The 17,717-nt window shown below is 40.4% G+C and overlaps 1 protein-coding gene across 1 annotated transcript in view; it reads right to left on the bottom strand.

Moving 5' to 3' along the window:
- Positions 1–5,698: 5,698 nt before the first annotated feature.
- The window catches only part of LOC117518348 (breast cancer anti-estrogen resistance protein 3-like), a 63,316-nt gene continuing 51,297 nt past the window's right edge, over positions 5,699–17,717 (bottom strand). The window contains 10 exon segments of the mRNA XM_034179455.1: positions 5,699–6,252; positions 6,336–6,485; positions 6,488–6,538; positions 6,620–6,743; positions 7,932–8,103; positions 11,143–11,258; positions 14,042–14,640; positions 15,602–15,796; positions 16,023–16,166; positions 16,260–16,360. Of these exon segments, the coding sequence (XP_034035346.1) occupies positions 6,083–6,252; positions 6,336–6,485; positions 6,488–6,538; positions 6,620–6,743; positions 7,932–8,103; positions 11,143–11,258; positions 14,042–14,640; positions 15,602–15,796; positions 16,023–16,166; positions 16,260–16,360 (1,822 nt within the window). The 3' untranslated portion in view covers positions 5,699–6,082.

The following is a 17,717-nucleotide window of genomic DNA, read 5'->3' on the forward strand; positions in this document are numbered from 1 at the left end:
TGTTTATGAATGGAAACAAAGGTGTTGCAGAAATAATATACGACATGAAACACTCATTTATACTGAAAAAAGGTTTCACTTAAATGCCACCCACAGCAATAAAAAGTGACTTTAGAAACTAATCTTTTATTAAGATTGAAAAGACGTTCTGGCAAATTCGGGATACAAACATTTATTGTGTGATTTTAAACTCTTGTGGTTGTTTACTTATCTTAGCTGCAAACTGTTTGAATCATCAACTTCCATCCAGGGGAAAAAAAAAATCTGTTGTTAAAACAGTTTTTAATTCATATTTGGGGGGGGGGGACAACTTTTTACTTAATTTTCAAACTGTGGCTGGACACCTCCAAAGTCTGCTTTGATAATTGAACAAATTGAAGTCACGTGGTGCTGCCACCAAGTGATCCAGAAATGCAACTACAACTTGGCCTCCGCTTGGGGAATCTATTGTCTTTTTGTTTCCTTCTTTTCTTCAATTATGACACTTTGTGATTGTGTAAACAGTATATATCCATTGTTATGCTTCTGGAGCACCAACCTTAAAGCTGTACGGCCTTTCAAACTGTCAAAATTTCAAGTATTAGGATGTCTGTTTATTTTTGTAACATATTGCAAAATTACAGCTCATTTCAATGAAAACATATTTCTGGGGGGGAATTCCATAACTAATATTGCCTTTTCTTTCATCACCATCGTGCAGATGAACTGCAGAAGGAAGCGCATTGGTGCACGTGTGAGGTTTTGACCTGACCCACTTGCTTGATGCACACTAACATCACATAAGATGTCTTGTAAATCACGTAAGAGGTGTTATCTCGTTGTTTCAAAGATAGTTTTTAGATTTCTTTACTCTATGTAGTCGCAGTGTCCTTCCCAACATCCGCCTGCAGCCCCCACGTGATCTGTGATGTCACTACCAAAATAGGTTATGGCATCTGATCACTTGAATTTCTCTCCTTCAGGGTCGAAATTCTAAATGGTTTCCAGACAGCCAGAATTTTGATTATATTGCCAAATAATATTATGAATCTCTTATTTAAATGCTAAGGAATAAAATTATAGTGGTGCCAAAGAAAATTCTTTAATTATAGTAGGGAAGCTTGAATCTTCGACTGGACTGGGTTGCTTGACACGAGGACGTTTCACTTCAAATCACAGAAGCTTCCTCAGCTAAAATTCTTGCTCTGGAAGTCTGACTTCTGTCTGACCCTTGTCGAGAAGAACTTGAGGAAACATCCTCGCATCAAGCAGCCCAGTCCAGTCGAAGATTCAAGCTTCTCTACTGTGGAAACCACCTGGACAACTGAGAGCCTTCACAGAAACATTTAATTACTTCAAAAAACCAAGAGGCTGTACAGCTTTAAATTACGCTATTAGGAATGCATTTATTATTTTTGAAGAACCTCATCTGAACTGAAAGCCCAAAGCAATGACTGTTTATGAATGAGGCTATAAATAGATACAGTAGTGTTCAGAATAATAGTGCTATGTGACTAAAAAGATTAATCCAGGTTTTGAGTATATTTTATGTTACATAGGAAACAAGGTGCCAGTAGATTCAGTAGATTCTCACAAATCCAACAAGACCAAGCATTCATGATATGCACACTCTTAAGGCTATGAAATTGGGCTATTAGTAAAAAAAAAAGAAAAGGGGGTGTTCACACTAATAGTAGTGTGGCATTCAGTCAGTGAGTTCGTCAATTTTGTGGAACAAACAGGTGGGAATCAGGTCTCCCCTATGTAAGGATGAAGCCAGCACCTGTTGAACATGCTTTCTCTTTGAAAGCCCGAGGAAAATGGGACATTCAAGACATTGTTCAGAAGAACAGCGTAGTTTGATTAAAAAGTTGATTGGAGAGGAGAAAACATACGCAGGTGCAAAAAATTATAGGCTGTTCATCTACAATGATCTCCAATGCTTTAAAATGGACAAAAAAACAAAAAAACAAAACTGACGCGTGGAAGAAAACGGAAAACAACCATCAAAATGGATAGAAGAATAACCAGAATGGCAAAGGCTCACCCATTGATCAGCTCCAGGATGATCAAAGACAGTCTGGAGTTATCTGTAAGTGCTGTGACAGTTAGAAGATGCCTGTGTGAAGCTAATTTATTTGCAAGAATCCCCCCAAAGTCCCCTGTTAAATAAAAGACGTGCAGAAGAGGTTGCAATTTGCCAAAGAACATCATGGATCAATTTGGATATGTCAAAATACTTGAAGAGGTCATGTTGTCTTGTGCTGAAGAGGACATGCCCTTGAAATGGGTGTTTCAACAAGACAGTGACCCCAAGCACACTAGTAAACGAGCAAAATCTTGGTTCCAAACCAACAAAATTAATGCCTCGCAGATGTGAAGAAATCATGAAAAACTGTGGTTATACAACTAAATACTAGTTTAGTGATTCACAGGATTGCTAAAAAAGCAGTTTGAAGATATAGTTTTGAATTTGTAGCGTCAACAGCAGATGCTACTATTATTGTGAACACCCCCTTTTCTACTTTTTTTTTACTAACAGCCCAATTTCATAGCCTTAAGAGTGTGCATATCATGAATGCTTGGTCTTGTTGGATTTGTGAGAATCTACTGGTACCTTGTTTCCCATGTAACAATAAGAAATGTACTCAAAACCTGGATTAATCTTTTTAGTCACATAGCACTACTATTATTCTGAACACTACTGTAAGTGGGACATTAAATTATTTTTTAAAATAAAATTCCTGCATCTAGGTGCCACTTTTTTGTAAGATCACAATAAAAACAGTCACACTTATCAGAGCCTCAATGTCACTGTGTGGAATCAGTTGCAGGCATCTGTCAACGTGTCTGCAGAGTGAAATTTCATTTAATCAAGTCATCACTCTTAAATAGCCAGAACTGTACAAATCTTCACTTTCCCTTCTCCAGGTGGATCTGCTGCCTCGTTATTTCAGTGATGCATCGCCACACACACTGCTGTCATTTTGAATTAATATGCAAAAACATAAGGAATGCGAACAGATTAGCTTTAGGACGATAAAGTATGAATGTGCTTTACTGAGGCTCACTGCGTTGAAAAAAAAAAATCTTTTTTTTAAGCATCGGGTCCAAATGTTTGTACATCTCACATTCCTTCTCCTCACGTGTCAGAGTAATAATTTTTTTTTTTTTAAATCAGTATCCAGTCACAGTGAACAGAACCACTGCAGGTAGAGTGTTTTTTTTTTTTTTTGCAACATTTTGTGAACATGTCAAGTCCGTGTACATCTTATTACCATGTTTGGCTGTGTTGTAACGACCAGTGGCAGTACTTGTTTTCCATGTTGTGACATCTTTTAGTTTGAATGTTGTTAGACACTTTGTGAATAAAATCCCCCCCCCGAGATATTGTTCTAATAAAACACGCAACAATGCCAAAAAAAAAAAAAAGTTAAAAGTCTGAGAACAAGCTGTTTAAATTTTGGGGTGAAGAACTGAAATGTTTTTGATGTGATTACAGTCTGATTTGATGTCTGCAGAAGTAAAAACTGAAGAATGTTTTGAGTTGTAAGAACAGTCAAGTTTTTGGTGATTAATAGTTTATTTAAAACGGTGACCTTATATTTTCTAATACAAAAAATGTGATTTCATACATTTCCTTACACGTTCTTACAGTTCCACAGATCAAAACTCATACTTATTTAATCTTAGTGCAGTGTCATGATATAACATTAAAATTTATCTTTTACAGTCAGTTTTCTACAGGAAATATATGTACAGTCCACTATTAACATTAATGCTTAAAATATATGTACACCTTTAGACTTGTGTGCTATCATACCCGCAGTTGTTCATTTGAATTTATTCAGAAACATGTTCGTGTGGCCCAACCCTCAACACAAGACTTAAAGGGGTCACTTTGTCTAAAGTCTTTTTTTTTAATCTATGCTTTACTGTTAAATATGGTTGTAATTTCATGTTAAAATCATCAGTTAGACAAATCTGTCTGAATGTAAAAGTAACCTGCATATGTCACATTTAGGGCTAACATGGCTACACATGGTCACAAAAGTCCGTAGACTCTCTTCTGGCAGACACGCCCACAAAAGACACCTTACCTTCGTGTTTAAGTGCATTTTGGGGATACCAACTTTAATTAATGCCTATTAAACCACCCAGTGATGTTATTAACAGACTGAACAAGTTTATACTACCACCCTTTCAAAACTATATGAATATTAACACACACACAATGAAATTAAAAATTCTGACAAAATTTCATCTGACAAAGTGGTTAAAAACCTTCACTTGTTTATCTTCCATAGTATAACACAAGTATGATTATTCATATTAAATTTATGTTCCACATGAATGCAGCCAATGAATACAGCTAACTAATGAATATTGTGTGTGGGTGTGTGTGTATCTATATATCTATATATATAGATATATAGCTAGATAGATAGAATAAATTTGAATTACAGTATGTTTATTATATGTACATACAGTGCACATAAAATTACAGTAGAAATCTATATCATAATTATACATACTATAGCAGTTTTACTATATTTACTTACTCTTATTAAAACTTTCCAATCAGGTGAAATTTAATTTGTGAAAGAGGTCACATCAGGTTACACACACGCTGTGAATGCAAGACTGTCATTAAATCCCGTTATTTGCGTACAGCAAACAGCTACATTTCAAATATATCAAATCCAGCATTTTGACGCCACGCTGATAATTTACTGTCACACATTTTCCCCATAAAATTACCGTGCAACGAGCAACAAAATTGCAATTCACAAATACCACTCATTTTGAAAAACCTTATTTTCAGAGATGACTATTAATTTAACAACCAATTGTGGCAAAAAAGCGTTTCTGGTGGTCGCTGCTTCAGATCTCTTCAGGTCTTGATGATTTCTATGACGTACGAAGAACTGAAGCATCTCGTTTCGACCTGACAGGATCCAAAGGGTCACTGGTTATGTACTCGCTAAGCCTATGAAGTTCTTATCTGCTGGTTTAGGAGAGTTCTTAGAAAGTGTTTGGCAACTTATTCCTGAAGTTCCATATTTGCAGTATTTCACTCGAGCTGTGAAACTTGTAACTGTTAATATAAATGGTAAATGGATTGCATTTATATCGCTTTTCCATCTGCAGCAGACACTCAAAGCGTTTTACAATAATGCCTCACATTACTCCGATGTGAGGCTGCTGCCATACAAGGTGCTCACTACTAGGGCAACTAGGGGATTAAAGACCTTGCCTAAGGGCCCCTTAGTAATTTTACAGTCAGGCTGGATTTGAACAGAGGATCTTCTGGTCTCAAGCCCAACGCCTTAACCACTAGACTATCACTTCCCCTGTATATTTTAAAAAGTTTTTTAAACATGTTGGAGCATTAGCTTTTAGAAAACAGTCAGGTTGTGTGTCTTATCATTTAAACCGCTGACATCGGGCGATTCTCTGTGCATTTGAGTTTAGAACATTTTTTAAAAGTTGGTGTTTCACACAAATGTAACAAGTTGTTCTTCCACACCAAAAAATGGCGGTAGTGAGTCAAAGTGGGAGATGACAGGAAGTGAAATTCTGGCCCCCACCAAGTAAGAACCAGAGAATGACGATACGAATTGAACACGAATCAAAAAATAAGAATTAAGTATTAATAATTTCTGACCTTCCTGTGATTGACACCTCCCTAAAGTTATTTTCTTAAACGATACGAGTTATATTATCTCTGTTCAATGTTTCTTCTAATGGCATTTGTCTCAAAGTATCTGAGAAAAGCTTTAAAAAACAAACCTTTATAGAATTTAGCTAGCTACGCTCTGTTAGCTGTATCGCGATGTTTGAGATTTTTCGCAGGTTTAAAAGTGTCCATCCGAAGACATTCCCTTAAAAGTAAATCAGTGCTACATCATGACTGCTGGCGCTGCTAATGGCCACGCTGAAAATGGCGTAGAACATCGTGCCGCATCACACGGTGATGGAACGAACCGTTTCTGATCTGTGCTTCAGTCCGCGCTCTGCGCGTTCCTGGTTCGGTTGTAGCGGGTGCCCGCTGCACGTTCCACGAGAAGCGTCTCAAGGCCGTGTCCTCGTTTGCATGTCGTCATATCGAGGTGGGCGGGGGCTCCAGTTTCCGCGATAATGCAGTGAGGATCAGTGTGAATTTACTGTAGCGATCTGATTGGTTGACTGCGGCGCCACGGCTTCCCCACAGCAGCCGCAGCTGGACGTCCGTCTTAAACACTTCCAGCAGGTCTTCGTCAAGTTGAATCCTGGACACACCGACACATAAACCAGCTTATTAACAAACAAGCACCTATTGTGCTTAAAACAGATTTTTTTTTTTTTTTTTTTACCTTCTAAAGCCTTCTGCGCATTAGCTGTGTAGCTCTGTGCATTTTCTGCCATATCACGGGCAGCCTCAAGGTGGCGCAGCATGATATCACAACCCTGGTCACTGGTTTCCCAAAGCTCCGCCCCCTCTGGTGCGATTGATGGACGCTCATCAGTGTGAGGAGGGGCAGCCGGAGCGGGATGCAGATGACAGACGAGGAGGAAGCTGCAGGACAAATGAAGGGCGACGTATGAGGCGGGAGAAGGCTTATGTTCATAATGACGGCGGACGTACTGATGCGCTGACTACAGACTGTACCTGTGCCCTCATAGAGGTTTTTGTAGAAAGGTTTGAGCGTTTTCTCATAGCTGATGGCGGTCTGTGTGTAGTTCCTCCGTAGAGCCGTCCACGTTTCCTCCAAACGGCTGATCTGCACAAATAAAATGAATATATTACAATCATTTGGCGGCAGGATTTCTCAAAAACTCAACTTGCGTCAAAATTTTATTACATGAAGGCAGATTCTGGTCATTTTTCATTCATTAATTTACTCATTTCATGTCGTGAAGTCATGTTGAAATCCCCGCCCTTTACGGAATCCCTGATAAGATATCTCAGACATCAGAGCGTTTATTATAACAATATGGCGAGAGCTGTCACCCCAGATGGTTGAAACCGAGTCATCTGTGGCATCCTGCAAGGAGACACACTGGCTCCCTTCCTTTTTATTATAGTACTGGATTACGTCCTCCAAATCTCACTGGATGTTAACAACAACAAAGGGTTACTCATCAAACATAGAATGAGCTGTAAACACCCAACGACATACATCACAGATCTTGATTACGCCAATGATGTTGCCATCACGCCCTGGAAGACGCAGCAGGACATGTTGGGCTGCACTGCAACTTCTCCAAGACAGAATTTATTTCTACCATAAGTAACTCCTCCTCCTCCATCTCTGTTAAAGCTGGTGTGCCAATCAAGCATGTTGATGTCTTCAAATACCTAGGCTCATGGATTATGGACTCTGGGAAGAACTTTAAGACCCGCAAGCACAGGCTTGGGTAGCAAGATGGACCAAATCTGGTTATCAAATCTCTAAAACAAACTGATCCAATTGATCTATTCAGGACAGTCATAGAGCCGATTTTGAAAGTACGGCTCAGAAACCTGGACGCTTAACGCCAGACTACACAAACCTGTAGATGGCTGCTGTGCAGATCTCCTCAGAAGGACAGAGAACCTTTCATGGTCCTCACATCCCACACTCAGGCAAATAAACGGGGACACCAGCAGCAGCTTATTCAACACCGGGATGAATTTGCTGGTCATTGCTTCAGAGTTAATTTTATGGAAGCCATCAAGGAAAAAGGAAACTTTCCTTCCCTGATCTCATCAGTCGTGACTCAGGAATCGACATGGAGGATCTGGGAGCAGCCATGGGTTACCGCGACTGCTGCTGTTAGGTTGTGTGTTGTCTCTCAGCTGCAGCAGACAGATTATGAGTTTTCATTTGTTTCTTCGGTGTGAAACAGCCCCCCCCCCCCACATTTCCACTCAGCGGCATGTAATCACAGGACTTGTAGGAGACAAGTTCTTCAGTGTCTTCTGTTACCTGCGGTAGGTCCAGAGCTTTCATCAGGGCCGTGAACGCGAACAGGTCGACCACCGTGTACTTCAGCTCCAACGCCACAAGGATGATGCGGTTTAACGTGGCGGCCCGCTCCTCCACGCTCCCTGTGCAGCCCAGAATATCCACAGCAACGCCGATGGCCATGGTGTGGTGCCTAGGACACGGAGGAGGAGGGAGGACAGATGATGTCATATTTGTGTCTGTTTTCTGACATTTCTAACTTGATTATCAATCAATCAATAAACTTTTTTTTTTTATATAGCGCCAGATCACAACAAACAGTTGCCCCAAGGCGCTTTATATTGTAAGGCAAGGCCATACAATAATTATGTAAAACCCCAACGGCAAAACGACCCCCTGTGAGCAAGCACTTGGCTACAGTGGGAAGGAAAACTCCCTTTTAACAGGAAGAACCTCCAGCAGAACCAGGCTCAGGGAGGGGCAGTCTTCTGCTGGGACTGGTTGGGGCTGAGGGAGAGAATCAGGAAAAAGACATGCTGTGGAGGGGAGTCAGAGATCAATCACTAATGATTAAATGCAGAGTGGTGCATACAGAGCAAAAGAGAAAGAAACAGTGCATCATGGGAACCCACCCAGCAGGCTAAGTCTATAGCAGCATAACTAAGGGATGGTTCAGGGTCACCCGATCCAGCCCTAACTATAAGCTTTAGCAAAAAGGAAAGTTTTAAGCCTAATCTTAAAAGTAGAGAGGGTGTCTGTCTCCCTGATCTGAATTGGGAGCTGGTTCCACAGGAGAGGAGGCCTGAAAGCTGAAGGCTCTGCCTCCTATTCTACTCTTACAAACCCTAGGAACTACAGTAAGCCTGCAGTCTGAGAGCGAAGCGCTCTATTGGGGTGATATGGTACTATGAGGTCCCTAAGATAAGACAGGACCTGATTATTCAAAACCTTATAAGTAAGAAGAAGAATTTTAAATTCTATTCTAGAATTAATAGGAAGCCAATGAAGAGAGGCCAATATGGGTGAGATATGCTCTCTCCTTCTAGTCCCCGTCAGTACTCTAGCTGCAGCATTTTGAATTAACTGAGGCTTTTTAGGGAACTTTTAGGACAACCTGATAATAATGAATTACAATAGTCCAGCCTAGAGGAAATAAATGCATGAATTAGTTTTTCAGCATCACTCTGAGACAAGACCTTTCTGATTTTAGAGATATTGCGTAAATGCAAAAAGCAGTCCTACATATTGTTTAATATGCGCTTTGAATGACATATCCTGATCAAAAATGACTCCAAGATTTCTCAGAGTATTACTAGAGGTCAGGGTAATGCCATCCAGAGTAAGGATCTGGTTAGACACCATGTTTCTAAGATTTGTGGGGCCAAGTACAATAACTTCAGTTTTATCTGAGTTTAAAAGCAGGAAATTAGAGGTCATCCATGTCTTTATGTCTGTAAGACAATCCTGCAGTTTAGCTAATTGGTGTGTGTCCTCTGGCTTCATGGATAGATAAAGCTGGGTATCATCTGCGTAACAATGAAAATTTAAGCAATACCGTCTAATAATACTGCCTAAGGGAAGCATGTATAAAGTGAATAAAATTGGTCCTAGCACAGAACCTTGTGGAACTCCATAATTAACTTTAGTCTGTGAAGAAGATTCCCCATTACATGAACAAATTGTAATCTATTAGACAAATATGATTCAAACCACCGCAGCGCAGTGCCTTTAATACCTATGGCATGCTCTAATCTCTTAATAAAATTTTATGGTCAACAGTATCAAAAGCAGCACTGAGGTCTAACAGAACAAGCACAGAGATGAGTCCACTGTCCGAGGCCATAAGAAGATCATTTGTAACCTTCACTAATGCTGTTTCTGTACTATGATGAATTCTAAACCTGACTGAAACTCTTCAAATAGACCATTCCTCTGCAGATGATCAGTTAGCTGTTTTACAACTACCCTTTCAAGAATTTTTGAGAGAAAAGGAAGATTATGAGGGAATCATGTTTTTTGTAACTTAATCTGACCACAGAAGGAATATGTGCTCATTCCAGGGAGCAGCAGACGGGACAGAGAAATAAAGTAGCGCAAGTTTAAGTTCCGTCCAGGCTGATGCCATGCAGCCGTGTTAGTGAATGGAGATCAAATAACTGATTTGAATAATCTTTTTCTTTTGCCTGATCTACCAGATCAATCCACTGTTCTCTCCATAGTGATTTTGAGGGCTTTCCCCTACAACTGTCCAGGCCCGGCAGCCTGCCAGGCCTGGAAGCTGGCAAAGTAATAGAAGCAAGTCGAGAGTTGCTGCAGCTGACTCTGTTGGTTTATGGTTCTGCTGCTGCAGGCACTGAGTGAAATATGTAAAGCTTCTGCTGATAACGCCTATTCCCGAGTAACTTTCAGAATAAAAGCACTTTAACATCAAACCAGTGCAGTGAATTGTTACTGTGAAAATTACTGCATCACTATGCTGTACTAACATTTGTGAGCTAAAACAGCTTAGCTCTCTCTAAAGTTCTCTAATAAAAACCAACATAAATGAAACATTTTGTCTGGAACTCACTGCGAAACATTTCATGGCCAAAATACAACTAAGGATGCAAATAAGGATTAATTTCTCAATTAGTTGTTGGGTCCATAAAATGTGAAAAATAGCTAACAATGTTTTTGAATAACCAAGATGATGTCTTCAAATGTCTTGTTTTGTCCACAGCCCAAAGATATTAGATTACTGGTAGACAGGAGTAAAGCAGCTAGTAACATACACCCCAAAAAAATATTCATATTTAAGAAGCTGAAATCAAACAATTTGGATTTATTATTTTTTTACTTTTTTTTTTTTTAAATGATTAAAAAAAAAAATCTAGTCTGGACAAACTTTCCGTAAGTAATGAAACTAAAAAAAAATAAAATATATATATATATATATATATATATATATAAAATTGGCTAAATATTAAAATGTTTAACCAGTAGGGGGCAGCTCTGTGCTCATTTAAGATTGAAAACTATTTGCAAATTCTTTTAATATTCTCAGCTGTGATCATGTCTATATAAAACTATATTTATTCATATTTAAAATGATTTATTTCTTTATTTTTGATGTTTGATAAGGGACCTTTTTAAAACTCATGAAAGATAAAGTGGCTCTTTTTTATGCACCAAAATGCAGTGTTTCAGCATTACCACAGGTTGAGGTTTAAATTTTTCGTCTTTGTTTTGGCACCTTTCCATCAAGTCGAGTCTCAGCTGTCGGCCGTGCGGCAAAGTCACCAGCTCCAGGCCAGAGGCCACGCCCATTTGACCTTTAAGCTCCGGAGACAGGCCGAGTATCCTGGCAACCTGAAAGAAAGATCTGAAATGAACTATTGCATTCAGTTCAGGATCATCCTGTCTGGGGTGATTTCGTTTTGGTGAGCGTGCGTTTGTATTGGATGGCGCTGATGATTATTGCATCAAGCGACAGCAAGAACATTAATTCTGCAGCATAAAGAGGATCTGCAAACCAGAACCTCCACATCACACGTGTCCTTTACGCATGTAAAGTTTGATGTTCAACAATATCACCGTGCAAACGACCCTTTTTCTATTAAATGATGCAGAATGGAGTACAATTACAAAATGATTTTTTGTTGTTTTAAAGCTTCCATCTGCAAGGAGATGATGCTTTCTGCTGAGCAAAAAAAAAAAAAATCACAATACCTCGTTTAAGAGGCGACCAAAGACTTCTGCTCATTAGACCACAATTAATCATTTAATCTGGATCATTTCATCCAGATGGGTAACCCCCCCTCCGCCCCTTTCAGGATTACACACGTATCTGTAGATAAATGTGTTTGTGGAGTTTGGTCCCAGAAGATACACTGTTTGGTGCATCTCATTTTAAACCAATTGACTTTTAATTATTTGGTTTCTAATGTATGTGTGTGTGTGTGTGTGGGGGGGGTCCTGCAGCATTGTGGGTAGCACACGGGTAGCACACTCGCAAAGGGTGTAAGATATGTGCCAAAAATCAACACACAGATTTCCAACAAATCCTCTGTGATGATGCCAAGAAAGTGGGAGAACCTGAAAGAATTAATTTTTAGGTTTATAAAATGTAAAATGGATTTTAAAAAGAAGCATTTAAAGCTACAATGTGTAGGATTTATTGCCCTCTGGTGGTGAGGTTGCAGATTGCACTATGACACTGCCAGTGATGAGTTTGTTTCTCTTCATGTTTTTGTTCCTGTGGTGGCGGCGGTTTCATGCTACCTTTTCTTCTCTTGTGATAAGCAACATGGGTGATCTTTCTTTTTTTTTTTCATAAAAATTCGAGTTTGCAAACTTGTTAGCTTGCACAAGCAAGCAGGTGACAGTGTACAGAGGAGCAACCGCTGACTCATTTTTTTTTTCAGTCCTATGTCTGTACCTCAAAGGGCAGCGTAATATGTTTTTTTTATTTTGGGCTACTTGGTCAACATGGCGGCCTGTCACTCTCGTTCAAACCTATGGTCTGTTTACAGTCACCAGTTCAATAAATGTTCTTGTCTTTGGATGTGAGAGGAAGCTGGAGCACCTGAAGGGAACCCAACATGCAAACTTCACCTATTAAGGACCAGGCGGGAAACGAATCCAAGATGTTCTCGCTGTTGCGCGGCAGTGCTAACCACAAAGCCACCTTGTTCTGTTTACACTAGTTAATGCCACGAAACCCAACACACTGTAGCTTCAAAGATAAGTTCTACAAAACAGTCTATCAAATATACAAGGTCTATTAGATAAGAAACCAACACTTTTATTTTTTTTAACTATATGGATTTGAATGACGTGCGATTACACCAATCATGCTTGAACCTTCGTGCGCATGCGTGAGTTTTTTCACGCATGTCGGTGACGTCATTTCCCTGTGGGCAGGCCTTGAGTGAGATGTGGTCCAGCCCTCTCGGCTGAATTCCTTTGTTTCACACGCTGCTCGAGACGGCGCGCGTTGCTTTATCAAAATTTTTTCTGGACCTGTGAGGAATATCTGAGTGGACACTATTCGAGAAATTTAGCTGGTTTTTGGCAAAAAGTTTAACAGCTGATGAGAGATTATGGTGTGTTTCTGTCGCTGTAAGGACTTCCCACGGAGCGGGACGTCGCGCAGCGCTTCCAGGGGCCGTCGTCGGCCTGTTTTGACCTGAAAACATCCTAATTTAAGGCTTAATTCCAGGAAGTCGTGAGAGAACAGAGAAGATTCAGAAGAGGCCGGCATGAGGACTTTGTGGACATTCCACTGTTTAAGGACATTTTGTAATGAAAGACGTGCGCGCAAAATCTGTGTGCGCCGCGACAGGAAAAACACCTCCGTGTCAAAAACCATTTGTAAAATTCAGGCGGCTTTTGATGGCTTTCAACAAGTGAGTAACTGAGAAATTGTTTAACAGCTTGGGCATGTTCCAACTTGCCCGTTAAGGTTTCCAACAAAGGTGTTTTTCCTGTCGCGACCCGACATGTGACTCTGCCCGCACGTTCTTTCATTACAAAATGTCCGTTAACAATGGAATGTCTGAATAAACTCCTCATGCCGACTTCTTCTGAAAGTTCTCTGTTCTCTGACGACTTACTGGGTCAACAGAGCCTGAAATGTGGAAGTTTTCAACTTGAAACGGCGAGACGCTGCCGCCTCGAAGCGCAGATCGCCGTCAGGCGCCGTGGGCCGTCCTTAAAGCGACACTACCAGACCAAAATCTCTCATCAGCCGTTAAAATTTTTTACGAAAACCAGCTGAATTTATCGAATGGTGTCCACTCAGTTGTGCCTTACAGCTTTTGAAAAAATTTTGATCAAACAAAGCAGCAGTCTCTGAGCCATTCCTAAACAATGAAAAAATCGACGAGAGGGTGGGCGACTCCTCACTCAAAGACTGCCCACAGGCGAATGACGTAACCGACAAGTGTGAAAAAACTCTCGTATGCCCACGAGGGTTCAAGCATGTCTGATGTAATCACACGTGATTCAAATCCATATGGTTTTTGAAAAAAATAATAAGGTCGGATACTTTTATCACAGACCTCGTATTTGGACCTAATAGGATCCAGTTCTTGAATTGGCTCCTTGCTACAAAAACAAGGTGCCAACCACCCAAAGCGTGGGGCGTGTACCTGGCAGTCTGCCATCAGTAGGTGTCTGGCGATGCTGTGGTGATTGTGGCTGAGCAGCAGCTCCTTCACTTTCTTCAGAACAACCATTTCCAGCGGTTTGTTCTCCGCCGGCAGCAGCCGAGATCCAAAATCTGCTGGACGGAAGGTGGACTCTGTTTCCACCACGGGAAGCTTGAACCTACGCCTTTGCTTTTCCCTCTTTTTGTGTTCCTCCTCCTCCTCCTCCTCTTCTTCCTCCTCGCTGGTGTTCTCTAAGGCTTTGATGGCGTGATGATAGGAGCTTCTGTCAAGTGCTCTCTCTTCCTCCCCTCTTCCTCTCTCGCTCTCTCTCCTCAGTCTCTCCACATAGCTGGAGAGGGGGAGTGGCAGCTGAAGTTTGGGGGTGTGGTCTGTAACAGGGCTGGCAGGACATGGCTCCGCCCACTCCAGCGAGCTGTCAGGCATCTGTTCTGCCGGGTTTGGCTGTAGCCGCTCGGTTCGACCCGTAGTGTCTTCAGCTGGTGAAACTACGGAACCAGGGGAGCCATGAATGTCCAGAGGGCGGAGCTTATGCTGGAACTTCAGTTGTTTGACTGGAGGAGGCGGCGGCCCCGTGATCGCTGTGGAATAAACACAAAACCAAAAAATTATATGACTTCAGAGCACAAACTAAGCTCAGTCAAACATTTAGGTGAAATTTTGAGAATTTACTATTATTATTATTTTTAGTCACAATTTTGGTATTCAGCAAAAAGCTACATTTTAGCTGTGAAAACAGTTTTGCAGAACCCTAATTTTCTGCCAATGTATTCAAATAATGCATTCATAATTCACCTTTTATGGAAAAAAAAAAAAATCTATTTTGATCCATGTGGGTAAAAATTTGTGACAAGATGCCACCACACACTGAGAAACACCATTTCCCAGCATGCTGCACAAAGGTCAAAGGGCAGTGGCAGTTACCAACCAAATCTGTTACCAACATATAAACTTGTGTGAGATTCATGACGCTGAAAAATGACAAATCAACCTACTGTTCTTTATTGCCACCTAGTGGTAGAGGAGCATAATGATTTATCTTGCTGGCAGCCTGAAACGTGCTTTAATAACAATAAATAACATTCCATTTAATAACAATAATAAAAAATAATATGAATAATGATAACAGTAACATATGTAAATTTCTACACCTTATAGTAGAAATATTTTGGGACAAAAGTGAGATTTTCTTGATGTTTTATTTACACTTAAACTAAATCAGCTGCACCCTCTCATTGTGATTAATCTCAGTAATTTATTAATTGTATAGTGTGTCAGAAAATAGCAAGAAAATCCTTTTAGGTGTCAGGATGACTTCTTTAAATTGCATGTTTTGTCTGACCTAAATCCTGGGGACAGAAAAACAGATTATTTTGATATTTTCTCTTAAATAATTAAACATTAATAATTATTCAATCTACTGTCTACTTCCACCAATTGAGTAACAGATAAGTCAATACTAATATCTGCATATTCACATAATAAGAATAAAGTTACCGAACACATGCAAAGTAAAAATAAAGTGCAGCGGTGACTGATTACCGTCACTCCTCCGCACAGAATCTGGAGATGGTGTACATGTGGGGTGGAGAGGAGATGCAGCGAGGTGGGAGGAGCTGGAGGCGGAGTCCTGAGAGAGGAGGGGCTGCAGGCACGGCGGCCGAACCAACGGCACCTTACTGGGTTTGGGAGGCGGTTTAGGGGAGATCTGGCTGTCGGAGCCGCAGATGGCATGTCCTTAAAACGTAAAAAGAAATCAATCAATCAAATGTACTTTTGGCATCAAAATCACACACAGTCAAAGTTGCAGCAGCTCTCAGCTTGCTTCCATTACTGTTCCAGATTATAGACCCGGCCTGGACAGTTACGGGGGGAATCCCTCAAAATCACCACAGAAACAATCGCGGATTAACTACTTATTATCTGGGGTCTCGATCACCTGGTTCACACCATGTGGACTGACCTGCCAGAGGCTCCGTAGATCTCCGTGGAAATGAGGGGCTGAGAGCCGGCTCGCTGCCCGTCCGGAAGACTGGGGACTTGGAGCCGGGACTGGCGAGGTGAGGATCAGGATGGTCAGCAGGCTGATGGAGCTGTGGTTTAGAAGCTGGACAGGAAGTGGAAATAACAGAAAGAACTGATGAACATTCTCCAGTGGGCTGAGAAAAATAAAATACAATCCACACACACTTTTACTCACTGAGTGGGAGGAAACTCTCCGACTGGTGTGCCTTGAGTGGGCGTCGCCTCTCTTGGAGGTGATTGAGGCTTGCTGGTTGGCTGCCGCAACGATCCATCGACCTATTTAGGGAAAAAGTTCATGTAGTTGAATCAAAGGTTTTTTGTGGTGGTGTCAGATTTTTTTTTCCCAGCTTTTTTAGTTTCTGAATTCGTTTTCAGGTAATTTTCACCGAACGTTATTTGTCACTGGTTTCTGGCACTTGGTTTCTGACTGATAACTGAAAGACAAATAGGCAGAAAATTGGAACCTCCATCCAATTTTGGTGGTGTAGGTAAATCCATAAGAGAAAGATGAGAGTGACCTTTGAGATATAATGCAAAATGTACACCAAATGGACTTCTCAATGTTAAGTTTAAATGTTCACAAAATCCACAAACTGGGTCAGATCTGAATTAAACTTTGTCAGGTGATAGTGAGTGTCAGTCTGCACCTCACTTTCAAATATGAGAGTAATTGGGGCACGTTTGATTAAGATATAATGTAAAATATACATTAAATGGAGTTTTCAATGTTAAATTTAAATGGCCACAAAATCAGTAATCTGAATCAAATCTGGATCAAACTTTGTCAGTTGATAAAAGACCATACTACATAACATTCTCAAATATGAAATACATTCAATCTTTTCTGACAGAGTTATACATTTTTAGAAAATTCATTCAATGTTAAAGGATGGGGATTTTTCCAAGATTTTTCCTGACTTTGGCCTCTGAGCTATGACCTTGAAAATTGAATCAGTTCTTTCGTATCAGGATATAAATCTTCAGTAAAAGTTTCACAAGGATACATGATAAACTGTGGGCTCCAGGCTGTTCACAAACAGTAGAAAACATAATGTTGGCCAACTTCGTTGGCAGAGGTTAAAAACAATAAATGCTTTTATCTTGGAACTCTCTGATTCAAAAGGGCAAACGATGATAAAGTGATTTGTTGTTTTTAAACTGCCATCAATACAAAAATCAACTTGTCTGCAATTTTTTAAAGAAATCTCAATGTTTTAACTTTGGTTTTCGTGTAAATTTTTTATGTATTTTTGCACCGGACCTTGTAAAACTTCAGCTCTCAGAAGGTTTGTCGGTTTGTCTTTCAGCACGACTGTGTGAAAGGTTTTGGAGGAATCGGCTGTGATTCAACTGGTGGAATATCTGAGCTCTTATTTGACTGTCTAAATTTCAAGAAATTTGGACAAAGATGGTGCAAACAGAACAGAATTAACTTCTGCTGCTGATCTATCTGGGGCTATTTTCATCACACTGCTGCCAACACTTTAAGATTAAAAAAATGTTGGTTTGTGTGCGTACGTATGTGAGAACAACATAACAAAAAAAACCAAAAACATTCAAATCTGATTTGTGGCACTCATCTTCACAATTAATGATTGCGGTCACTACAGCCGGCAGTGTGAACAGAGCCTGA

The sequence above is a fragment of the Thalassophryne amazonica genome, chromosome 10, assembly GCF_902500255.1.
Source record: "Thalassophryne amazonica chromosome 10, fThaAma1.1, whole genome shotgun sequence".
Lineage (NCBI taxonomy): Eukaryota > Metazoa > Chordata > Actinopteri > Batrachoidiformes > Batrachoididae > Thalassophryne > Thalassophryne amazonica.